This window comes from Lagopus muta, chromosome 19 (genome assembly GCF_023343835.1).
Source record: "Lagopus muta isolate bLagMut1 chromosome 19, bLagMut1 primary, whole genome shotgun sequence".
Taxonomy (NCBI): Eukaryota; Metazoa; Chordata; class Aves; order Galliformes; family Phasianidae; genus Lagopus; species Lagopus muta.
In genome coordinates, this window is record NC_064451.1 from 5,907,570 (window position 1) to 5,933,093 (window position 25,524).

Below are 25,524 nucleotides of genomic sequence, written 5' to 3' on the forward strand. Positions count from 1 at the left end.
TACCCTCTCCACTCTGAATTGGGTTTCAGCTCAGAGCAGGGGCTTTGAGCTTTCCTTATTGCAGCACATGTCAGTGGCTCCCAGGGAGCTGTGTCCAGCTGCCAGGTAGGGGAGCAAAGGGAGAAACGAGATGCTGGAGCTAAGGCTGCAGGGAAAGCAGGGGCAGGGGCCTGTGCCTCTTGAGGCTGGGGGAGGATTTGGTGTTTTCACCATGATGTGGTGCATGGTGCCTCGTGGATGATCACATTGGCTGAACATCCCCAAGCAGCAGGTTGGGACAGGGCTGGGACATTACCCTCCAGCCTATCCCCAAGGGGACTCTTCCATCCCTGTTAGCATTATGGGGATCAGGACAGAGAAAACAGGGCTAGCAGTGTGCCCCCATGCCCTGCTGCCCTGCCAGCACCATCCATGGTGTCACCTCCAGCCCTGCCACCATGTGCCTGGCACAGGTCCCCATGATGCTCACGGGCTGGGCAGCCCAACAAGCATGCATGGCCCTCGCTAGCTCTGCCTTTTGCTTTCAGCATCTCCCTCTCGCTATTTATCGGTGACTTTTGTCCTTGGCCAGCTTAGCAGCTGAAAGGGGCTGTATTATATCACACGTAGGCAGCTCCTGGGGGGAGAGGGCCGTGCTTTCTGCTGGAACAAAGCACGGGTTGGCTAATTCCCCTCTCCTCCTGCAGCACCCGGGTCCCATCTGGTTGACACAGTTTGCTGCAGTGTCTCCTGCTATTAAGCCCCCACTTGCCTGTTTGAATCCTTGGTGCTCCCCCCGCCCCATGCCCTCAGCCCCTTTTTTCTTGCTTTATCTTTCATTTTCCCCTAAAGCCGGGCAGAACTTGCTTAATAGAGTGATGTCAGATGTGTGCAAACCAGACCAATAAAACCTAATGCATCCCCCCCTTTGTCTGCCATCCTCTCCAACGCCTAACATTTTCCACTCAGAAAGCCACTTAAAACACATCAGCAACAATCCCTCACAAAACAGCCACTTGTTGGCTAATTGTGCTGAGTACCTGCGCACACTGCTGCTGCTCTCCTGCTGGGAGGGTGGGATGCTGCCACAGCACTGGGCTCTTTGGGGCAAGGGGTGTTCAGAGCCCTATCGTCCATGGGACCAGCCCTATGAGGAGGGGTGTGGGATGGGGGCTCACAGGGGGAGTCAGGATGGGGAGCTTTTGCTCTGGGGCAGTGATGCTGCTTGCTGGAGATGCTCTGTGATGGGGTTGAGGTGGAAGGGATTGACCCTTTGCCTAATGGAGCATCCAAAAATCCCTCCCCAGGGACGCTTTGGGTCTATCATTGTGAAATATGTGGAGAACACATCCGCAGGTGTTTCATCTCTCTCCTTGCATCCCCATGGGAGAGAGTATGCCTCTGCCTGCGTCCCCTGTGCCACAGCATCCTCCATCCATCCATCCTGCTAGCCCTCAGCACATCTCAGTATGCTCCCAGAGCAGTATTTCTTTTCCTGCCAGAAAACTTTGGCAGATTTTCACACTGCCATTCCCTGTGGCTGGTGGCACAGCCCACAGCCACCGTGCTGGGCAGGCAGCCCAGAGCCCCGCTGATGAGCACACCTGCACTGATTCACCTGCCTGAATCACACATAAATGTCACACAGGCAGGGCAGCGCAGGGAATGCAGCCAGCAGAGGCTCTGCCTTTTGACTTTCCACACAGGGAGCCACGCTGCAGTGTTGGTTTAGTCCTGATGCTGAGCTCTGCCACCTGCCCACAGCCACCAAGCGATGTGGGAGGCATCCACAGGTTGCCATCCGCTCCCCATATCCATACTTTGGAGCACAAGGACCCAGCACCCTGCAGTGGGGCAGGAGGTTTCCATGCACACCTGGGCAGTGAGCCGTGCCAGGGGAAGAAGGGGTTAAACAGAGGAGGCAAAAATCAGAGGATTACAGGTTTGTTGCCGGACTGTCCCATCTGTCACCAGCACAAAGACAAGCCCTGTCTGGGGCTGGGCTGTCAGCGAGGAGCCCACCACTACATTAGGACTCCATTAGGGGAGACTTGTGGTGGGAAATGGCAGCTGTCAGGGCACTATCATTTCTCCTGTAATTCTCTGTGCTTGCTTCTTCGCTGCACTTAAATAGCAGGTCTACCTACTGGGCCAATTTTTCTTCTTCCTGCTGCTCTTCTTCTTGCTTTAAAGCTGCAGCTCCCTGCTCAGCCAGGCCCTTGTCCTGATGCCACTATGTGTCGTGTCCTTCACATCAAGGCTGGTGGCACTCTGTCCAGCTAGACCTGCACAGGTGCCAGCAGTGCAACCCACTGCATCTCAACCTTCCCATAGCAGGGAAAATCCTTGCTTTGTTGGGTTCCTTATACTGGGTTGGGACAAGGTGATGTTGATATGAACCACTGGTGCTGCCCTACCCTTGGTGCACCCAAGCCAAGCTGCAGCACCCAGCAAGGGGGGATGGGACCTCCTTGACCACGGGCTGTGCTGGAGCAGGATTTTCCCTCCCAAGCTGCATAGCCTCTCCCTGCTCTCCCAGGTTGTTGTCGTCAGGATGAGCTTGGGGTGAGATGCTCCTCATGTGGGATCCTTTGTGCCATGACACGTCTGACCTGAGGACAGAAACGTGGACAGCACGGCGTCCCCAGCACCATGTTGGATCTGTCATACTGCAGTACAACTGTCCCGGGGACAACAAGGTGTCCCCATGGGACAAAGTGGCCTGGACCTGCAGGGCCTCACCGTGCTGGGGACCCTCTTCCATCCTGGCTCCTCTCTGGCTCTGCAGCCAGCAATCAAAACAAACACTTCTGCTGGAAAGGGCACCGCGGCGGTGCTGGAAATAAATAACTAATTTCTCCCTCTATGATCTCAAGGAGCAGGAGAGGCGTGAATAGCAGGGCCCGGTGTTGGGCTGACTGGACTCCCCGGTGCGGTAATTCAGAGGATGACAAACATAAGCCAAAGAAAAATGTTGAAAAATGGGCACTTCCTGCAGCCCCGAGCAAAGGAGCTATTGCAGGGTTTGGAAATAACGAAGGCAAAAAGAGGGAGAGGGGGGAATTTTCTCATTGAGACCAAGTGAAGTGCCAAACAAGCTGCTATTATGGTGGCTTTGAGAGGCACAGGGAGGGGGCACTCGGGGGAAGGAAGGAAGGGAGAGGGAAGGGGGAGAGGACGCAGAGGAAAGGTGAGAGTGAGAGAGAGGACGAGGGGGATGCAAGGAGCAAAAGGTGCAAGGTGCAAGGTGGGAAATGGAGACAGGGACAGGTGGAGCAATAGTGGCAGGGCCACCACATGCCATGCCCATCCCCTGTGTCTTTCATCCATCCCCATCCCTACCCCCGGCCCCCTCCAGCCCCCGCACCCATCAGCACCAAAAGGAAAAAAAAAAGAAAAAAAAAAAGAGATGGAAAGAAGCAAAACAAAATATCTACAGTTGTCGAGACAAGGGGAGAAAAATAGAGGCAAACATCCATAATTTTCTCTGTGGGGCTTTGCAGTAATTGAGCCATTTGGATAAAAATAAAGGCAGCAGGCCCTTTAGGTAAGAGGGGCTTTTGCAATCCAAGAAGCCTGAATTATGCGCCTTGTATCACTTGAAATCCCCCACCCCATCGCCCCCCTCCGCCTCCCCCACGCGACACCAAACCACTTTTCCCTTTTCTTCTTTTTTTTTTTCTCCTCTCTTTTTTTAAGTACCCTGTCAAACATCGTCCAACGAGAAGAGAATTTCAGCTGTCACAACTAATTTCAGTGTGTGTGTGTGTGAAGGTGTGTGTGTCTCCGGAGTGGGGACAGTGGGGGAGAAGGGTGATGGAGGTATAGAAACACTCCTTTCTTTTGCTTTTTTTCTTTCTTTCTTTCTTTTTTTCTTCAAAAGGAAGATTTACATCAGAAATTTGTTTCTGGAAGTGTTTAAGGCCTGTAATTTCCTCCTTTTCAATTGCTGCCTGATGTCTTGTTACTGCTTTGCTGGGCTCCATCTTCCTTCCTCTGTCTGCAGAGATTTACATCTTGCTCGTGTCCCCCAGGGTCAACCAAAACACCTTTTGCCAAGCAGCTGGCACCTGGAGCATCCCTGCCACAGGAAAACAGCGAGATGAGAAAGTGAGAAATGAAGATCTCAATGCTCTCTACCATGGCTGCAGAAATTGCCTTGATCATAGAATCATTTCATAGAATCACAGAGTGGTGTAGGTTGGAAGGGACTTTAAAGGTCATCGGTCTCCAACCTTGCTGTGGGCAGTGTTGCCAAGCACTAGAACACAGATGAAAGATGTTGGTGATGCAGATGCAAGCACCTGGTTGTTATAAATCCTTCTGTTGTCAAGCCATGTTCCTAATCCCCTTATAAACAGGGTTTTTTTTGCTTAGGGTTGAGATCTGCAATGAAGTGAGAAACTGTTGGTATTCACACAGCACACAGCGCTGAAAAGAGCAAAGAACAGCCGAGGAGAGCAACCAGAACTTTCAACATTTGGATCGTGGTTTCACTGTTGAATTTAACACTCTGATCCAGCAGCTTTGGGAAGCTGGCTCTGGGGTGATACGGGTGCTGTTAGAGCAGTGTTCACCTCTGGGGGCCACAGACATGGATCGTAAGAGTCATAGAATCACAGAATGATCTGGGTTGAAAAGGACCACAACGATCATCCAGTTTCAACCCCCTGCTATGTTCAGGGTCACCAACCACCAGACCAGGCTGCCCAGAGCCACATCCAGCCTGGCCTTGGGTCTCCTGGAGCGGGTCCAGGGCAGGGCAAGAGAATGCACAGAGGCTGCAGCACCTCTGCACGGAGACAGCGGAGTGCTGGGGGCGTGCAGCCTGGAGAACGCTCTGGGAGACCTCACTGCAGTGCCTACAAGAAAGCAGGGAGGGACTCGTTAGCAGGGAACGTGACAAGGGATAATGGTTTTAAATTAAAAAAAAAAAAAAAAGAAAGTAGTTTTAGGTTAGATATAAAGAAGAAATTGTTTGCTCAGAGGGCAGCGCGGCCCTGTACTGCTGTGCGTGCCCCAAAGCAGGAGGTGCCCAAGGCTGCAGGCGGGGCTCTGAGCAGCCCAGGCCGGGAGGGGCTGCACGCACATGGCTGGGCCCGGCCCCGCCCGGCCCGCTGCTCAGGTGCACGCGTGGAACCGCTCGGACAGGCAGCCCGCGCTCTCCGCCTCCCCCAGGCCCCGCACCAAGCTCCCCACCGGCCCCGGCCGCGCCCCCTCCCACCGCCCCTCCCGCACCGCCCCGGGCCCCGCCTCCCCGGCCCACTTCCGGCGGAAGTGGGGGGCTCTTTCCCTTTCCGGGTGCGGGTCCCCGGGCGGAGCGGCGGGACGGCGCGGCGGCGGCGTCAACGGGCGGGCGCGGGGCGCGTGTCATGGCGGAGCTGGCGCAGGGGCAGAGCGCGGCGCCCGTGGGGATCAAGCCCGAGGGCTTCGTCGATGCTCTGCACCGGGTCCGGCAGGTGAGCGCGGGCAGGGCAGGGCCGGGGGGCGGGAGGAGGCCGCGGGACGCCGCTAGGCCGCGGGGCCGCCCTGAGGGGCCGGGCCGGGCCGCCGAGCGCCCCTCACGGCGCTGCTCTGAAGCCGCGCCCGGCGGCCCCGCTCGGCGTTGGGGACTCGGGGCGCTGCGGCGGGGGTCGCGGCACTGGGAGCTGCCTGGAACGTGCGGTCTGTCTGTAAGTGAGGCCTTCGTTAGGCTTTCGGCTCGGCGGCATCCCCGGTGTGAGGGAACCGTGCTTTCCCTCATGGAATGGAGGGGGTGAGGTGTGTGCTGCGATCGCTAGGCTCATGCAGCGTGTGGATGGCAGTTGTGGACCTGCGGCTGTCGCCACCTCTGTGCCCAAGGTGGGACGCCTGCTGCCTGTCTGTGCCTCGCTTTGTGGAAAGGAGCATTGGGGATGAGCAGCTGTAGCTCTGCTGCATGGATGTCCAGAGGATTTGCTGTGGTTTGTGCTCCATTTCCCTCACAGGGAATGTCCCAGCTCTGACAGAGCTGCGCTCCACCTGCGCTCAGTAAGCACTGTCTGACTGTTGCAAAGTGTGATGCAGCCGAATGCTGGGCCTGGTGCTGGAAGACTGACTTGACTCTGATGTTGCTGGCCAGGTGGCAGTTACCTTCTGTTTCACAGACTTCCTTTTTTCACTTAAATGGGAAACTTTGAAGAAACTAATGTGGACCTTAGGACCTTTCAGGCAGTTGCTCTGGAGGGACTTGAGTGGCTCAGTTGTGAATCAGTGTGGCTGCAAATCCTGTTCTGCACAGTCTGCAGCAAAGGATACAGAGGTGCTTGCTGTTCCAGAGGAACACCCTGCACCTTCCCAGAAAAACTCCCAAGCCAGTTTGCCCTTCATCTGTTCATTTGCTTCTTAACAGAAGTACTGCAGTAGGTGAGTAGCTGCCTCCTGGGTGAGGCCAAGTGTGTCCCTTCTTTCAGTGGCTAACAGAGCATCATGGCCTTGACTGTGTGTGGTATCTGAAAGCTTTCCTATTGCCTCAGCTTGGAGCAGTAAATGAGAGGTGTGCTTGTCTTGACCTGGTCATCCGTAACTGAAGGCCTCTTGCTGCATAAATGTCATTGAATTTTGATAATATAATTGCTTGCTAGCAGTTGAATAATTTGTCAGTAACTTGTCTGTGCACAAGAAAACATGGTTACCTGCTGATCTGTGTTGGAAGAACTGCAGTATGTACCACCTGTCTAATCAGTAACAGGTGAAGTGTGAAAGTGGGATGTCTTGGGCTGTGTTAGGCTAAAGCAGTTCTAGCTGAAACTGAGTCACGTGTGTTGTGTGGCTGCTGTTGTCACGTTTATAGGTTTAGGTGCCTTGTGTTGACACGTGGAGGAGATAAAGAATTCTTTGATGTTTTATTTTCTCTGATTTTGCTGTTCTTAAGTTTATTATACTTGAAAGAATATTTTGGATTTCCAGTAGCATACAACCAAAGTTAGTCTGATCTGAAATGCTTAAAAATCCTCAAAGCTGTCAATTTCAGGTCAGGCACTGCAGCGCAGCAGCTTTCATGCTACCTTTCATGCTGGACACAAGGCCTGTTGAGAAAAATGTTCCCTGTATGTGTTCTTGGGAGTGCAGTGGATTACATTCTTGAGCAGTGTGCTGTGTGCTACCTGGTTGTTGTTTCGTTAGCATTTGTAGGATGAAAAACGTTGGCAAGCACTCTGCTGGCAGCTGTTTCCCTCACTGCCCTAGCAATCTGCAGCGACACTTCTGGCTGGGAATCAGGTGTGATGCAGAGGCAGTTGCAACTGACATTTCTCTGGAGGTGATGGCAGAGCTTTCACTGAGTGTGTTCAGTGCAGCAGGTTGCCTGATGGTCCAGTGTGTGGATGTCAGTTTATGTGTTGCTTCTGGCCAGTGTCGTAGCTTTTCAGAATATTACTTTTGCTCTAAGAAGGGAGGGAGCAGTGGGAAAAAACTTTGGTTGTAGCTCTTGCTTCCTGGGTTAGACTAGCATCTCTGATCTGATATTTGAATTATTTCAAAGCTTAAGCTTGCACTTAAGACTAGTAATCAAATCTACTGAATTCAAGAGAGCCATTACAGTGAACTTGAGCTGCAGTACACTGTGCTTAGTTAGTAATAACTGAATAATTCAGGACAGAGAAGACTTTCCTGATCAATCACAGTAGCTGCGATCTTCAGTGGCACTGGGATGTGAGCTGATGTGACAGTGAGACATCTGTAGTATTTTGGAAGAAACGACTGCTGTGTTGCTTTCTGTGCTTGTGCTGGACTTGATTGGATATTTTTTGTGTGTGCTTTTAAATACTTGAGATGTACAGTAGAATACTTTCTCAAGTGAAACCTAGAGCTTTGAGACAGGCTATTCTGCACCTTCCACACCACGTCTTGAGTGAGTGGATTAGTTTATGGATTGTAGGTGGTGACCGATTTGTACGTGAGGGCAGCTGCTCCCAGGCATGGTAGCTTTTCTTCTGAGACATCTTGGGGTTGAGAGAGTTGGAAAGGATGTTTGTTCCCCTCTCCAGTAATGGGATCACCCAAAAAAAGCAGAGTTGCCAGTACTTTGGATAAAAATTGATTTCTGTTGGACTGCCCTTGGTTTAGCTCTCACTGACAGAACAGCATCTTGTTTGATTCTTATCTTCTCTCCTTCTTGGCAGTCTCATTTTCTGTGCAAGGTATGCATTAGTGATTCCCTCAATACAGATATGTGTAGAATTATTGTAACCTGCCATGTATACCCTGAATCTGAGTTTCCAGAGGCGCTGAAGAAGGAACGAGAAGAAAGAACTGTGGCTTAGCAGGTGCGGTGGCTGATCTTGGGTACCTTGGATGACATGGTAACATGGATGAGGTGGCCTGAAGGCTTACTGTGAGTCAGTGGGCTGTATGTGTGCATCCCTTTCTAGTCTCAGCAAAATGGATGTGCTGGGTTAAAAAAAAAAAAAAAAAAAAAACAACAACCCACTGACATGCAGAGGGGCAAAAGCAGTGGAGCAGCAGCTAGCAGTACATTACTCAAGGTCATGTAGGCAGATAAGGGCTAGGTCTGCTTACTTTTGCTGTGTTCTAACTTTGGTGCTTATCTTGCTGCTGAACCTGTAGTAAAAACTGAGGTTCCCATTGTAAGTTGAACACGAGAAGTTAAAATGTATTTTAACTGTTTTATCTACTTTAAAAGCTTAACTCTTAATTTTGCAGGGTGCTTTCCCTACTGTATGAGATGGCGTGTTGTCTGCGTGTAATCCCAGGCAGCTGGGAGGCTTTGGAGATAAGGGTGTGAGTTTCAATTAAGGAGGCAAGGGGGGTTGGGGGGGAAGAGAGAGAATATCCCAAAAGCTGGTAGTGTGAGAATTGCTTTGACTCTCAGTTTGGCCCTGTGTTTGAGGCTCATGTGCTGGGGCGATGGCTGCGTGTGAAGCACAAGCAGGGATTTGCAGTGCTTTCCTGCTCAAGGAGCTGGCAGCTCTGGTGCTGGGGATCTGCTGTTCACACCTATGTGCTTTATGCTATCTTCCTTTTGTAGGCCAGGGTCTTCTTCCCTGTGCATTTCAAATTCATAGTTCCAAACTATCAGCTAGCAGTTTCTGTACAGTGTATTTTTTTTTTTCCTCGTATCATTTAACAGATTTCACAAAGGGCACTTTAAAATCAAATGTTCTGCCAGGGTATGTTATACTTGACTACAGCTCAGTGGTGTAAGTTTTGATTGTGAGTTATGATGTTAAAGCTGTCAATGGATTATTGTAAAACATTTTTTTAATCTCCTTTCCAGCCCTGAAGTAGTCAGGAAGTATCTATGTTCTTTGTACCTTCGTTAAAGTCCTCTGCATCCCAAACAAGGGGCAAGCAAGTGAGTCAGGGGCTGGAAGCATGACTGCAGTACAGCATCCAGCAAAGAGCGGGCATCTCTTCATGCTTCCTTGTGCAGAATGGACAAGGGCTTGTTCAGAGATATATTTCTCTGAGCTTACTGGCTCTTGGAGATGTTGATGTGCAGTGTGTCCTGTGTGGCTGGTCCCTGTGCTAGGTTATGGCTGAGCAGCACTTCCTCTTTGGGGTCTGGGTAACCACACTGTGGGTAGAATGGTCTAGTGTTACGTTCCCAGTTGCTCATCCAAAACTAGTTAAAATCCTGTTAAGGTAGGGTGGATTTATTCTCCAGCTCCTGGCACTTGATTAAAACCAAGTTGTTGCCTTTCTAAAGGAGATTGGGAAGGAGTGGTCAGAATGCAAGAAAATGGTCCAAACTTGGAGCCCCTTCCAAACAAGGCATCAAGAGTATTTTCTGTTCTTTCTAAAAGCAGTGCCCTCAATCTTCCAAGGTTATTTCATACAGCATTTTTCACTACCCTGCGGTTCTGCATCTTGTGTGGTTGTTTATTCCACTGCAGCAGTTGATAGTGTCAACAGCCAGAATTACTGTAGATGTCTTTTTGTTGCAGTAAAACTTAATTTCAGAGACACCTTTAGTTATTTTTGTCGTTTGCCCTTGCGTTCGTTTAAAGCCTATCTTTGTAAAGTGCTCTTTTTTCATCTATTCCTTTCACTGCTTCTCTGTGATATGCCAGGCATTAGACAGCAAGATCGCGCTCCTAGCAAAGATCCCTTCTTTTTGCTGGAAAAGGAAGTGAGTGCTGTGCAGCACACAGCGTATTTGTTCTGTATTCTGCACTCTGGCAGAGTACTGCATGTAGGCAAGCGGTGCTGTGGGGCCGTGGTTTGCCCGCCCCTGAAGGGTGTATTTGGTAGTTGAGCTACTAAAGCTGGTTGGCTCTCAGACTTGGCTTACATTGGTTAACCTGGAGAACAGGTCAAAGAGCTCACCTCTGTCACATCAGTCCATGTAATTGTCTCCCGAATGTTTAACGTTTCACTTGTATTAAGTGATGCTTCAGAGTGTCTCTCACTTATTTTATTTGCTTCCTGTGATGCCTGACTCCTCCTCCCTCAAAGTATCCTCCTTGCCTCCCAGCCCACCCTGGAATGGCTGTTACTCCTCCAAGGGCTGCAAGCAGAAGCACAGGCAACCTTAGCTGTGCTCGTACTGCAGGAAATAGAAACTTATTCTGGGCTGATCGTTTGCCCACTGGCTTATTCTTCGTACAGTAAACACGTACTGATCCAGCCCCTTTGACAAGGAGTCCCCAAACCTGTCCTTGTGCTGTGTATTTGCACGTTCTTCCCCGTCCACTCCTCTCACCCCCCACTGATGTGCAACTATGCATTTCTGTGTATCTGGATATGCATGAATGCAGCAGAAATGTCTTCCTACATTGCTGTGATGGTGGCAGCTTCTCCAGGACAAAGCTGGGGGACTAGATTTAACTTGTCGGCTGTCTGCTGAATGAATGAACAAATCTGAATGTAATATTACAGCCAGCAAATGCATACTCATGACCAGGAAGAGGAGCTGGGTGAATGCAGTCTCAATTACACAAATATCAAAAGCAGGTGGAAGCCTGTTTACTTTACAAATAAAGCACTGCTTCCCTAGGACTTCTACAAAGCCATCTATGTAGAAAAAATAGCAGCCAAGAGATTGTTGGACGGGGATAAATGCTATGTTTGAAGAAGGAATGTTTAGCTGCGGTGGCTGAAACTGTAAATATGCTAACCAAGTTTTTATCATCTGTTTGTATAGATTGCTGCTAAAATTGGAGATATTCCTCACTTGAATAATTCGACAACACTCGTGGACCCGTCAGTTTACGGTTATGGAGTGCAGAAGCGGCCCCTTGATGATGGAGGTAAGTGGGGTATGATTAATCAGTCTTGTGAATTCACTTCTGAAATCCATCTATTTTGGCAGCTGTCTTTTTTAAGGGCAGAAATTGATGCAGCTTGTTGTGTATAGATTTTGTTTGCAAGATTCCCCGTGCTGTTGAGTCCTGCATAGCACTGGGCTCCTAGGCATTAATAATAGTAACGTCAAGCAATTCTTTTCTTAGTTCTTGAACTCTGGGGATTAGCAGTCTAATTCTGTAGTTAGTCTTGTTCCATGCTAGTTTGGGGAGGGTACTTCATGGAATTGTGCTGGGGCCTGTGTGCAGAGTACCAGGAACACGTGGGCAAGATGTCCCTTGCTTTCTGAGCTCAGGCAGTGTATGGGGCAGTATTCCCTCTGCTGCTTCCCATGAGTCACAGCACAGCAGCTGAGTGGCTGCCACGTTCCATTTGCTTTGCCTTGCACGTGGATTTTAAGGAGAAACAGTGCTGATGCAAGTTGATCCAAGTTTGAAGGAAGCTTCATACATTAAGACTATTCTTAAATCTCTGAAGCATTTAATGTTGACTGCAACCAATGAATAATTTACTGGGTAATTCTGGTAAACGTAATGAGTTGTTTGAGTTGTTATGGTTATAAAATAAATAATTTGTTTCTGGTCTTTGGGAAGAAGAAATGTTAGAACGGATGTTTTCTGCTATTACAAATCTAATGTGCACTGTGACAAGAAAAATGTGGTACCTGCTGCTGCTTAGATGCAAAGAGCTCAGTTTGCCATCTCTTTCTCTCCTAGTATTTCTGTCGAGCCAGATAGTCCTGCAGGTTGATTCTTTCCTCCATAGATACACTTGAGTACTGAGGAGATATGCAGAGCTTCAGCTCAGCACTTCATTGTGAAAAGATTTCATTTCTGTTTGATGCAAAGCTATGGAAGACAAGGGCTAAAAATACTGCCTGCCTGCTCCTCGTGCTGAAAAGCATGCTGGAGCACAGGAGGAGCTGCTTTCATGTGGAGCCTCTGGCTTGCAGACATGGCTGTTGTCTGAACAGATGCCACAACCCACTTTGTTCTCTGGCATTGGCTCTATTTGAGCAAGAGGTTGCTGCTTGTTCAGCTTGGTGTTTTGGGAAAGAGTGGGTTGGTAGGTGTGAGCTGGAGCTTCACTGTGTTGTTATGTGCTGGTTTCTGCATACAAAGGTGCTGGGCTGTCCAGCAGTGAGCAGTGAAACCTGCTGGGGTTCTTGTGATCAAACAGATGTGTTCAGTGTGGCTCTAATTGCTAGGGTAGAGCAACTGCAAAGAAACGGTTTGCAAACCTGTGCTGGCCATTTCCTTTCCAGCACTTTTCAGCTCTGCTTAAGGCTGTCCTCATGCAAAGCTCTGATCATGGACATTATTTCAAAGGATGTCACCTTAAGATGTTTCTTCCATTCCTGAACCATTGTTGGAGCAGGAGATGTGAATAGATTTTATTTTTCCTTTGCCTTCAGTAATATTTAGTGTAAATTTGAAGATTGCTGAATGGCCTGGGTAAGTGGCTGTATATGAGGAAAAAATGCACACAGTCCTCGAGGAGCCGTTTACTCAGAGCATTAGTCCTACTGTTTGTTTTCATTGATTCAGCAGACTGAACGTGAGAAATCCAACCTCTTAAGGTGTCCTTAAATGCATTTTTTAATATATGAAATAGCTTTAATGCCTGATAACAGCCCAGGTTAGACTTTGTACTTAAACTTTTACCAGTTAGCACTATTACTTGCTGACCCTTGTTTGTGTTGACACAAACCAGGTCAGTACCACCGCAGGCTGTGCTGTGAAGGCACGTTACCTCTGGTTCCTTGTGCTGTCACAGGCAGCCCCACGTGGCAAGGACTGGCTTTAGGAAAGCTTCCCCGAGTGACTGGACTCCTGATTGACTGCTTGCCTTCCTCACATACATCTGAAGATTCCATAACTTCCAGATTAGGAAAGCATTGGGTCCTATTTGGATCTTTTAATGCCAACAAGGGGAATTGGGACCGCGTGCTCATGCTTTGCTGCATCTCCTGCTCTGAGCTTTGGTTTGGGGTCGCCGTCATCAAGAGGAGAGGATTTCTGTCTGTGCACGCTTTGGAAATGTTGTGATGTGGGCGATTGGATACATTCTGCTACTCCAGATTGCTTGAAAGCAAATGTGGTAGTAAACCTTGTTTCTTCACCTCTATGCTGTGTGCTGGTGGCTGTGTGCAGCTCTCACTGCTCCCTCAGCCCCGCGTAGCTGTTAAAAAAATTACTTCTGTTCCTAAGACCACTGGAAAAATGGATTGAGAGAATATGAGAGTATTTAAGGTGACAAGAGAACTGTCTGGCTTTCAGGGATATCTAATTCAGCCTGTCCATTTTTGTAAACAGCTGCCAGCACGGCTGATTGATGTCAGCTTAGGAAGTGGTCTTAAGACAGGATGACAGTGCGCTGGTCAAAACAAATTCAGCTGCTTTTAGAGCATTTCCAGGAAAAATAGACTTGTCATAGTATTGGAGGCCAGTCAGCGTGAGTTCCTTTTGCATTTCCCTTAATGTAACATTCATCAAAAACAAATAGCTGCTGAGGCTGACCCTCGTGCCCTGGCCTATTGGTATTAGATAAAGTTTGAGAACTATTATTTTTTTTTTCTTGCTTCTTGAAGGATATTTCCAGAAAGGGAAAAGAGGACCCCTGAGATGGGGTCCCTCCAAGATGCAGTGGCATCTTGCCTGTGGCTTGCTGCTGAGAGTAGATCCCAGCGCTCCTCTTCATGGCCAGCAGCAGCTCCTGGCCTCCATCCAAATTAATGTGTCCATCTAGTTACCTGCACAATTTAATAAGTTTATTTAATGCTAATCCAACCTCGAAGAAAAGCTTCAAAGGAAATGGGGGTCTTGTCTGCCAGAAAGACAGTGATTGCCAGAACCTCAGCGTTAGCCTTTGTGTGCTCCATTCTGCAGTGCTTTGAAGACGCTTCCAGTGATGTAGCTGAAGGTTGAAGCATCCTTTGAGTCTGGGGAAACAAAGACAAGGCCTTGGAGAGGCCCTGTGCCGCCTCCCCCCTGCCTTCCCCAGCCTCTGTGGTACACCCAGATAGGTTTTGTTCTAATAGAACCTGATTGTGTTAAAGCCTGGGGACTCAAACACATGCGATCCTGTTGTATGCAGAACTTGCATAGCTCCAACGTGTTTTCATGGGCACAAGGAAACCTTATTCTAAGAAAAGTTAGCAGGGATGCTCCATCACGCATCAGCATGACCAGGTAACAGAAATCCTCTTGGCAGAGGCTTAATGTGCTGCACGAAATGGCAGCTCTCTTCAAAACTGCCCACATCTTTAATAAGGCAGCGTAAAGGTGCAAGCATTCTCTGTAAAGATACACAACAAAGGCAGGCAGGAAAATTGGTTTGGACCATTAAATACATACTAATACTTAAGGCTGAACAACAACTCTGGTAATTATTACCTTTATTGCATCTTTCTGAAATTTGTGATGATCCAATTCTGGTTCAGAAGTGCGAAATGCAGCCCCTTTCCACCACTTTCCAGGAGCGTCTGGTTTTGTTCCAGCCATGAGGATATCCTCTATGACATTGTATATTCCTATCGTGCACGTTAATTTAGTGGGAGGCACTGATCTGTTCTGTGGGGTGGAAAAAAATCTGCATTTGTTTAGAGTGTCTGTTAGGTAGAATTCAGTTAAAGGTGAAGCCTAAAGAAGAGTGAAGAGTTATCAACCAGCGGGTGCCATTAACGGGAAATTGTGCTTATTTTATTCAGTATTTTTCCTTGTTTGCAGTAAAATGACTGCAGTTACAGTTAAATTGTACTCAATAGGTGTAAAAAGGGGGAAATGTGGACGTGGCTTGTCAGAGTTCAGCCCGTTCCCCAGCAAGAGGGAGGTGGGGGAGCAGGATGGCAGCTTTGGTGCTGCAGCAGGCATCTGCTGCCCCGGCCCTGCCTCTCTATTAGCTTCATCTTTCATAGCAAAATGGGCATTTTAGGGAAGAAATCAAACCTTCAGATTGTTGGGATGAGGAGCTATTTCTTAGGATAAGATTTCTGTTTTCCCTGTAAATGGGGAGAAATCGTATCTGCCTTAAAGCAAGTCACCCCAGCTTTCTCTGCCTGCTCTGCTTCACAGCTCCTGGAGGCTGTGTGCAGAGGGAATGGTGTCCTCCTTTAATTACTGGGGCTTTGTTTGCTTTTATCTAATTGGCACAATAAATATATATAAAGTAAGCGTGAAATCTATCTGTCTGATTCAGCTTCTTGTGCTCGCACAGTTTTCCTCTAGGAAGCTGTCTCTGGTGTTACGAAATGATGGCTCTTCTGTTCCTTGCATGAACTTTGGGATGTGATTATAGGATGCATATCTGTCTCATAATTTGTGGGCAGCAACTGCAGTGTAAGAGACTGCAAAGAGATCTGCTGAGGTGAATCCAAATGCAAAGTGGCTGTTTAAATACTGCTGAGTGCTAGGAGCACTTCTTCCCACACGTGGGGGTGCTGAGTGGCCTGGTCCTGTCCTGCAGACCTATTGCTTTTGGCAGAGATACACCTGAGTGCTGGTAGGGGCAGGGTGGTGAGATTCTGGATTTGTTTGATCACATTTGCTCAACTCTGCTGCGGCAGCTTATCAGCAAGAGCAAATATCCCCCATTACATCACCCACCTTTTTCAGCTGCGGCATTGATAGTTATCAAATTAGAGCTTTTTATATTCGGGGTGAGAATATGCAAAAGCGAATCTAACAGCGTCAATAACGCAACAGTTGTCTTATCGCTGAGCTGGAGAGAGTAATAAAACATATATGGTCGATATTTTGGTCCTGAACTATTATCGAGATATTGACGCACCGCAGAAATATGATATTGACTCTCTTTGTCTGCTTTATTGGAGTGTTTGGCCAGAAACTTTGTGTGGGGTTTTTTTTTTCCTACCGGATTCTGTGTGCTTGGGATGCATCCGCTGTCTAACCCTGACAGCTGATTGCCAATTTATTTCAGGTCAGAGAATGTGCAGGTTGCTGTAAGGTAGTTTGAAACAGCGTTTTTATTATCACGGCTCACGTGTTGTTGGCCAGTTCCATTTGTTTCTCGCTGCTCGTGCCCTCCAGGCATGCAATATAATCTGCAACTGGTTGTTAGGACCAAATGGTCTGGTTTTTAGCTGGTTTGCTGCGGGCAAAGTCCTGTAGGAAGCCCAGCAGGGCATGTGTTCCCACTTTGCATGAGTTGGTCTAATGATATTTTCCCCATTAACGTTTGGAAGAAGGATCTAATCTGTGGGGGCTGGGGGGGAGCAAGTCTGTCTGAGGGCTGTCAGCTGGGAGATAACAGCTAATGGTAACGGGCTGCCAGCTGACATCACAGATATGCCTGGAATGTTCAGTCAAACATGAGGGGGAAAAAAGTACAGTTTGGGTGCCACGAGGGTTCTGAACAGACTTCTTCCTTTAACAGGTCTCCGTGTAAGTGGGCTCCATGGAGCACAGATAAGAGATACAGAGAGAAGTATGTGCGAGCAATCTTCAATGCTTTTTGCCTAGACTAAATCTCCGAATCTGCTCAGCCTTTATGTTTGTCTGTGGTACATACGGAGCACTTGACATGTCTTTTCTCCCCTTGCAGTCCCACCTCTCCCCCTTTCTCTTTTTTCACGTTGGGTTTAAATTGGGAAGGAGGGAGGTGAGTTGTGGGGATTTGGATTTGGGCAGGCAGGATTTTCTCCCATGACTCTCAGCATGGGGAGACGCAGATCAATTCCCTATCCTGTGTTCAGCTGGACACTGGGTTATGGTGTGTGCTGATCAAGAAATCCCCTCCTGTTTTGTACCCCATAATGCATTCATTTCAGCTGCTGAACCTAAATTACTGTTTTGCTTTTCTTTCTTTTTTGATGAAATGGTAAGAACTCTTTTTCTATAGGGATGAAGTTAGTTTATCCGTGCTAATGCTTTGATTTTTTTTTTCTTCTCCTTTTTTCTCTCTCTGCCACAGTAGGTAACCAGTTAGGGGCCCTGGTACATCAAAGGTAAGCAGTGGGTTATGTTTTATTATTTATTGATCAATTCTAATTGTTTATTGATCCACCATCTGTAGTAGTGTTAGGAAGTCAGAGGTTGGGAATGTGGAGAAATTGTCAGCTTGGGTTTTCTGCAGGCTGAGGCTTCTGCTAACCCTTTAAAAGCTATTTGTTGTTGTTAGGAGAAAAGAAGAGTTGAAGTAAAACTTGGATTTGATTCCTGTAGCTCTGCAGGACCAAGCAGAATAAATTATCTCCTTTTCCTTCTGCCCAGTGGGAAGGAAAGGGATGGGGGGGAAAAAAGGCAAACTGGCACTTTGACAGAGTTTGAAAATGTTAAACAAGCAGGTGGGTTTTTATTTATGTGTACACATGTATATTTTTTTTTTCCTGGGTTTGTTAATGTAAGGTGACCTGGGATGATTCCTTTGATTGTCAAAGATGTTTTGAGGAGACCAAAGCAAATGAAAGTTGTTGCACAGCATCTCTTAGCATCAAATACAGGAGTGGATTTCTCAGTAGGGCTGCATGCAATTTGTGGGCAGTGTTGTCTGCTCTGCTGCTGTCTGCCACCTCTGTTCTACCAGCAGTGATGGTTGTGCAGGGAATTACACACTGCTTTTGAGGCTGCTGTACAAACTGTGTGAAATGCATATGGCAGCATACAGGGTTTGCAAGTCCTGTATTTGTTGTTGTTTTATATGAAATAGAAACGGCAAACAAAAGTCCCACAAGGAATTTCTTCTGTGCTTCACTGTAGTCAGGTCTTAGGAAATTGCTTTGGGTGCTCATGTGTTGAGGCACAGATGTGCTGAAAAAGTCCAAAGAGCAACAGATAGGGAAATCTTGAGATGGTAAAGATGATCAGAGAGAGCTGTTGTAAATTCCGAGGAAAAGAACCGTAAGTACAGGCAGGCAAGAAAGTAAATTTGAGTATCAGAAGGAGCATTCCAACCAGCATTGGCATTGGTTAGTGTCTCCTGGCAAGAGCGTATCAGAAAGCAGCAGGCAGAGGCTACGGCTTCGAAGCTGTCAGTCTAAACACTGAAGGAACTTTGCTGCTTTTCTCTTAAATCTGTCTGGAGCACGAATGACAAAAAGGTTCTTCCATTGAGGATAACAGTAGAGTAGAAATACATCCAGTGCAGGAGAAATGAGGTGTGTTGTCTCTGCAGCCAGGGCACGGAGCAGGGCCTAAAGGTCTCTTCCAAAACAGTTTTAATTGTGATGTAGTATTTACTTCTCTGTGTGCAGTAGCCTTATGCTGTGCCTTATTTCCACAGCACAACATCTTCTGTCATCTTCTGAGTTGTTTGTTGTAATGACCATTCGATATTTTTTTTTTTCTTCCTTTCCTTTCAGGGCTGTAATAACAGAAGATTTTAAAGTGCCTGATAAAATGGTTGGATTCAGTAAGTACCTTGCATGCTTTTGGTATGGTTCTGTGCAAGAATGCTGCATGTTCTGCTGGGATAAGACATGCTCACAAGTTTTTGTGCTTTCTAGCCTTGGGTGAGTCTTGTCTGATGCTTTGTGGGGACCACATCATCTGCATTTAAAATCCATGTGCAAATGGCATGGAAAAGCTTGGTGTCCCAGTAATGAGAACAAGTCTGCATGGTGCAGGCTACTGAGAACTCCAGTGCTTCTGTTCCTGAAATGTCAAATAACATGCTACATAAATATATCAAAAGCGAATTAATTTCCCCTTGTTGAATCACTTTCCTTTTGAGTATGCAGAAGTGTGGGAGGTGAGGGAGGAAAACAATATTTAAATGTTAAAACAAGACTTGACTCAAGGCGAGATAAGCAGAATTTTAAATTTTTCATACCTTTGCTGCAGGGGAACACAGCCAGTATGCATTGCTCAGCTGAGGTTTTTTCCCTAGACTTGTGTTCTTGGTGCTGTTCTCTTCTAAGCTTTATTTTAATTCCTCCCTTCCTTTTGATGATCATTACTCTTTCTTTCAATGGCGCCCTCCTGCTGTTGTGACTGCAGTGATTGCGTTTACTCTTCCACTGTTAGGTATCTGTGCACCTCTCCCAATTTGGTATACAGAGAGTAAAAAAGAAATTAACAGCCCCAGTGATTACCCCTTAGGGCAGTAACTGTAACACTGGAATTCACGAGAAGGAAATCTGTCCTTCCACCAACCTTTTCTTATTTATCCATCCTGGCACCATATGTGTGGAGGAAGGGAAGTCAGAGGGGTTCTACAGCTGGATGAGATGGGACCCTGCATATTGGTGCATCAGCCGTGTATTCCATACAATCCTGGTTCAGCAGCAGCCAGGTGTGGAAGAGAGGATCTGATTCATAAATCATAGAATGGCTTAGGCTTGGGTTGGAGGGGACCTCGAGGGCCACAGGCAGGGCCACCAACCTCCACGTTTAATACTAGACCAGGCTGCCCAGGGCCCCATCCAACCTGGCCTTGAACACCTCCAGGGAGAGCTGGGAGGTTCTTCTGCAGGAGCACCTTGAGCCAGGCATACCTGTCTGACTTGACAGTTCTGCTCTTCTAAAGGATAGGAGTGGTGATAGGCACACACTGTGTCTCCTCAGTGTGTCTGTTTGTGAAACAACTGTTTGCTGACCCTAAATGTTAAGGGAGATGGGTATTTGTTTTCCTTAAGGTTTGATAGAGCGTTTTGGTGTGTAGCAGTTCTGAGCAGACTGGATAAATAGCATGTCTTTTGAAATGAGGTAGTAAAACACGAATTTTAAAGAGAGAAAAGCAGAAGTCCTTAGCTTTTTTAGGTTCTCAAATAACTGGTTTATTTGTTTGGGCTGAAATACACCTAGATGACTCCCAGCAGTGCTCAGACTTGCACCTTCTTTCTTACCTCCTTTCTTATCTCCATTCCAATGCAAGACAAAGTGGTTGGGTTTTTTTATTGGTTTCCTTTTTGATTGCTTTGTTTTGATTTGTTTTTTAAATGTAATCATACTATGGATGCCTCTTCTACAATCCTGTAGTCAAACTGTACCTTTATAGAGAGCTGCAACGGAGTAGAAGGGTGGAAGTTGCTCTGCAGTTTTTTGGGATAAGCAGCTGATGCTTGTTGAACTCATTTCAGTAATCGGCAGGGGAGGTGAGCAGATCTCACGGATTCAGATCGAGTCTGGCTGCAAAATTCAAATTGCTCCAGGTAAGAGCCTCATTTGTGGTGGGTGAGCAGGTTTTAGTGTTGGAGAATGTCGTGTCCGTTGAATCAGGTGCCTTGGTCATCATTTGTGAATGGTGGCAATGCATTTTATAGTAGGCTGACGTGTTGGGAGGGCTGTTGTAGGACTGGGCTCCCTGAGAAAACAGGTTTGTCGGGTGGTTTAGGGAATTGAATAGTTAAGGAACTGTCTTTAACCAGCAGATGGGTACGGTGCAAATGGATGATCCACGCTGTTAAAGCAGAAATTGCTTCTGCTTAGTCTTCTCCTGGCAGTGCCATTTAGCTCAGCTCATGCAATTTATCTCTGATCAGTCCACTCTGCTCCAGCTCCTGGCAGAAAACATTTCAGGAGGGTGGCAGCATTTCTTCATACAATTTGCCTTGCATTGAAAAAAAATGGGACTGTGCCGTTTGCTCTGCCAGTGCTGCAGCCTGTTTGCTTTGGGGAAGGCTGTACTACAAGTGCTGTGCAGGACACTTTGATGAATGTAATCTAGGTTTTAAGCTTGCCTTTAATTGGTGGGGAAGGCTTTAAAATAATACAGATATCCAGCAAATCATTTTAAAATATATTGACCCTGGATGTCTCCTGCTCTGTGTGCAGAGGGGAACGTTTTCATTAGTACTCAATACTCACTGAAACTGCTGCCATTTCTTAGTTCTGAGTGTTAATGTAGGACATTATTATTATTTTTTTTTAGCTTCTAGCATGTGTGAGGAATCAGCACTTTTCTGCCTGCCTGACTACTGAGGGCAGTTCAGGTGCTAAGAGTTGGGAAGCATCTGATCTCTGTTGTCTTCTTTCCTTTGCAGACAGTGGTGGGATGCCTGAGAGGCCCTGTGTGCTCACCGGGACGCCAGAGAGCATTGAGTGAGTTCTGATTTTATTCTTCTCCTTTCTCCTTTTCTCTTTTCCCTAATGCTGTGCTCTGTCAGTGGTGCTACTTGGTTAGCCACACCAGCAAATGTTGGCCTAGAGAAACTTGAGGGTCCTGGAACACAGAGCCTCTTGGTCTGATGCTTTGAACTGTGCACCTGAAAGGCTTTTTTCCAGTTTCAGTTTGAACCCTCTGCAGAATTGTCCATGAAATTCCCCTCCGCAGGGCAAGGTTGCTCCTAGGGCACCTAGAATGCAGTTTTTGAGCTGCAGCTTTCCAGAATATTTAGCTAAGCTGTTGAAGGGCACTTCTCTTCTCCCCTTCGCTTCCCTCCTATTGAGCTGACATCCTTGCAGCTGAAGAAGGTCTGCATGAGGCCTCCAAAGCCTGTTGGTGCCACTCCAGAGATACCTGGAGCTGTTGGTGTTGCTGCAGAGCAGCACAAGGCCCATGGGTGTGCTTGCCTCTGCACTGCTGCCAACAAGAAGCAAAGGACTGAACCAGAAATTCTTGAATTCTGATCCCTGCATGGTACAGACACATGGCTAGCCAGCAGGGGTTTCTACTCTTTAGGCCTATAGAAACTTTAGGGACAGTGTTTCCTCCCTCCCCCTTCCCAGGAGCTGAGTTTGAGACTCTCACAAACCAGTTGAGGACCTTCTGCTGGAACTGGATCCAGGATCCTCAGGCTTACAGGAACACACTTAACATATGGAGCTGCTCTTTCTCTCCCCAGCCTTTGGGTAGGTGGGTTTTTTAAAATCCATCTGGAAATCTTTGAGTTGCATTTGATAGTGAAAATACATGGGCGCAAAGATGTCTCTCTAAAGAGAAGACAACCATCATCCTTCCATTCCTAAGAGATCTAAGGGTACTTAAATCTTTGTACTCTACCATAATGATGCAAGTGGTGAGCCAGAATAAATACAGTTGGTAAGCTCACATTACAGGGCAGGTGATGTATTCTTGCTGATACTGAAGTGATTTTTCTCCCTTTGCTAAAAGATATTTCAGAACAATAGCAAAATATTAAAACTGGGATGCCCAATAAAATGCAGATGGCGCTGATTGGGGGAGAGGTACAGTGAAGACCTCATTATTCAGAAACATGCAGTTAAATGTCTTTAAATCAAAATAAAATAACAGGAAAGGTGAGAATATGCAATTTTTGGAGCCGAGCAATGTGTTAAGGATGTGGAACTAAGTGAAATTTTGTTTGCTTCTGTGCTGAAATTGTTGTCGAGTTAGCTTTGAACTATGTTTTCAGGTTACTCATAGGAAAAATTATCTGAAGTGAGACAACACTTCAAAAACAGCAGATATTTAGATTGGTTTTGTGTGAGGAGTATTTCCTTTAGTTGTATCTGGAGGCAAACTAATAGAGCTAATTTCCCAGTGACCTCTTCTCATCCGATATGCGTGGTGTATTGAATGTTGTAATCTCTGTTCTCACACTTTATGCAGAATATCAAGACAAACGAATAAAACTTTCCGAATCTCTCAGTATTTGAATCAGGCTTCCAGAAATTCCACCTTTTGCCTTGTTTTGTGAGAAAGTTGAGAGGGGGCAGCACTCTGATCTTTGTGCAGGCTCAGATCACCATCCCTTGAGCTGTCTTGAGTGAATGCCTGCTTGCAACGGATGGTTTCATGCCATTTCTTCAAGTTTTTAGAGAGAAGACCATCCATGTGCGGTGCCTGAGTATGAAGTGGGGAAGACTCTGCTTTAGACTGAGCAGGGAGCTGGTGGCTTTCTTCTACCTATTTGAGAAGTGTTGTTGGAAAAGGGAAGGAAAGGGATGTGTTGGTAACAGCAGTCCTTGTGATGAAGGGAAGATGTATCAGCTACTTCTGATGTGCTAAAAAGAGAAGATATCTTTGCTTTTTGTGTCTGTCTCTTTTCATGAGTAGAAGAACCCAGTCTTCCACTGATTGCTGCTATGGTGTCCTTGCCTCGCTTCCTGGTGTAGCTTTAGCACCTGCTGCTTGGGGCAGAGGCTGTATTAGAGCAGTGTTGTGGTGCTGCTGGTGAGGGTGGGCAGAGAAGAGCAATGCATTGTCTGTGAGGGATCGGAGCAGTTCACCAATGTGCTGTGTTAGTATTGAAGCACCATCTGTTTTGTCTTGATCAAGAAGGAGAACAGAGCTTGAGGGTGTTTTGTTTTTGGCAAATATTACATATACATGGGGGAAATAAGTTTAGAGAAGTTCAGGGTGTAGAGCATCTTCATTCAAATTGTGCACCCCACGTGTAACAGCTCCTTAACTTCCAAAGATGTTGGAGCATGCTGCTGCTCTTCCTTTTCTCTTCCCCTTACGAAAAATCAAGCTGCTTATAAGTAATCATGACAGGGGAAATTGGATACCGCCCTCTCCCCCCAAAAATAAAGTTGTGCTAACTGGTTTCCTTCATCTTTTCACTTCTCTCCCCGATTGCTTCACATTCCAATGGTTCCAAGTCTCTTGGTCACACGGAACAATGTTGTCTAATGGTTGTTTCCCTCGATTCTTTTCCAAGACAAGCAAAACGGCTACTGGGGCAGATTGTAGATCGCTGTCGGAACGGACCTGGTTTTCACAACGATGTTGATGGCAACAGTACGATTCAGGAGATTTTGATCCCGGCATCCAAAGTGGGTCTAGTCATCGGCAAAGGAGGTGAAACAATAAAACAGTTGCAGGTGCGCAAGATGCATTTACTTTAGGGCTCTCTTCCCTACTGCAGCTTCTCTAGATCAACAAGAGCGTGCTGAAATGGAGAGCCTATAAATGCTCTAACCTTCTACAGCAGGGACTACTCTTCTGCCTTCGGAAAGCTGGACCCAACCTTGTGTTGCAGAAAAAAACCGGTTTAGCCCCAGCTACACATGCAGTGGAATTTCCACAGAACTGTGGGGAAAAAACCTCGTGCTTTAGATAACATTTGGTGCGTGCTGTTCAGGATGGGACCCCTTAGACAAGAAAAGTCTATCTCTAGTCTGCTGCTGCAATAGTTTTTAATGCCAGCCATGCTGTTGTAGAGTGCTCTGCTTCTCCTTTGTTGTTGATCTGTGATAAAGCTGGCATTTGTCTTCCTTTTTTTTCCTCATCCCACCCTTTCTAATTAAGTGTTTTGTTATGTATAAATCCATGTTCCTAGGTGTTCTTTATGCTGACATCCTGTACAAGTTTTTAAAGGATAGAGGGTTCCAGAAAGGAACCTAGGTCAAAAACGCAGGTTTTTTGGTTGCCCTCTGTCATCCAGTAGTTTTAAGGCTGATCACGTAACTGCTATGTGTGGACAGCTACAGATTTTGGAAAGGGCTTGAGAAATCAGTTGCCAAGGTAGAGTTCTGTTTTTGCAAGAGATTCACCTATTTGAGATCATCAGGAGTAGCACACTTCCTGGCAGTCCTTTACACACTAGGACTGTTACTCAATTTGTGTTCTAAGTACTTGTGGAGAGCTACAGTAGCGTTCTGCCAAGCTGCTAACATGACCTACGTAATGTCTAGTAACCAAAAGTAGTCCCTTGTTTTAGACACTCTGCTTAGCAAAGTGCTCTGTGCTTTTTCTTCAGGAGCGAACAGGTGTGAAAATGATAATGATCCAAGATGGTCCAATGCCTACTGGAGCAGATAAACCTCTCCGTATTACTGGAGATGCATTTAAAGTACAGGTATGTAATAAAAGTAAGCAGTTGCCCCAGAGTGTTGGGGGGAAGTTGAAATATATTTGTGGACATCTAATGGAGTCGAATCCTTTATAAATCCATCATAAATGCTATGTTCCCTGCTGGTTTTGTTCTGTGAAGTCAAAGTTTGATAGAACGAGTCAGAACAAAGGACAAGCGAGTATTGGCCAGTGTACAGTATGAGCTGGGGGCTCTCACTACATGTAGATATTAGACCTGGGTAGAAGAGCTACACAGGAAGGTTTGGAGAAGGTAGAGTGGAAAAACTTTCCAGTCCTGAAGCACAAGTCACAGCTGCGTGTTATTTAAGCAGCTGGGTTCGCAGTGACCAAATAAGCAGAGGTTTGAGAAAGTTTTGTGGAAGGCTCAATATCTCAGACAGCCAACTGACGCAGGTAATTAAAAGTAGAAAAAAAAGAGTAAAAACTACAACTCCTGAAACCAAGGGGTTTACTTAATGCTGATATGTCATCCTCCTTGTGTCAGGGTTCTGCAGATACAGTCGTGTTGTGGTTTCAAAGCAAAAACCCATGATCCTGCAGAGCTTGGAAGATTGCAGCATGATAGGAGCTCTTGATTTA

The 25,524-nt window shown here is 46.9% G+C and overlaps 1 protein-coding gene across 5 annotated transcripts in view; it reads left to right on the forward strand.

Moving 5' to 3' along the window:
• The first annotated feature begins 5,267 nt into the window (after positions 1-5,267).
• FUBP3 (far upstream element binding protein 3) overlaps positions 5,268-25,524 on the forward strand; it is a 35,777-nt gene continuing 15,520 nt past the window's right edge. For 3 of the 5 annotated variants that reach the window (XM_048966008.1, XM_048966011.1, XM_048966012.1), the window contains exons 1-9: positions 5,268-5,438; positions 11,105-11,210; positions 16,660-16,710; positions 17,197-17,230; positions 18,584-18,633; positions 20,303-20,374; positions 21,206-21,263; positions 23,789-23,951; positions 24,830-24,928. In XM_048966008.1, the coding sequence (XP_048821965.1) occupies positions 5,352-5,438; positions 11,105-11,210; positions 16,660-16,710; positions 17,197-17,230; positions 18,584-18,633; positions 20,303-20,374; positions 21,206-21,263; positions 23,789-23,951; positions 24,830-24,928 (720 nt within the window). In that variant the 5' untranslated portion in view covers positions 5,268-5,351. The remainder of the gene's footprint in view (positions 5,439-11,104; positions 11,211-16,659; positions 16,711-17,196; positions 17,231-18,583; positions 18,634-20,302; positions 20,375-21,205; positions 21,264-23,788; positions 23,952-24,829; positions 24,929-25,524) is intronic. The other 2 variants (XM_048966009.1, XM_048966010.1) reach the window with 2 other exon arrangements.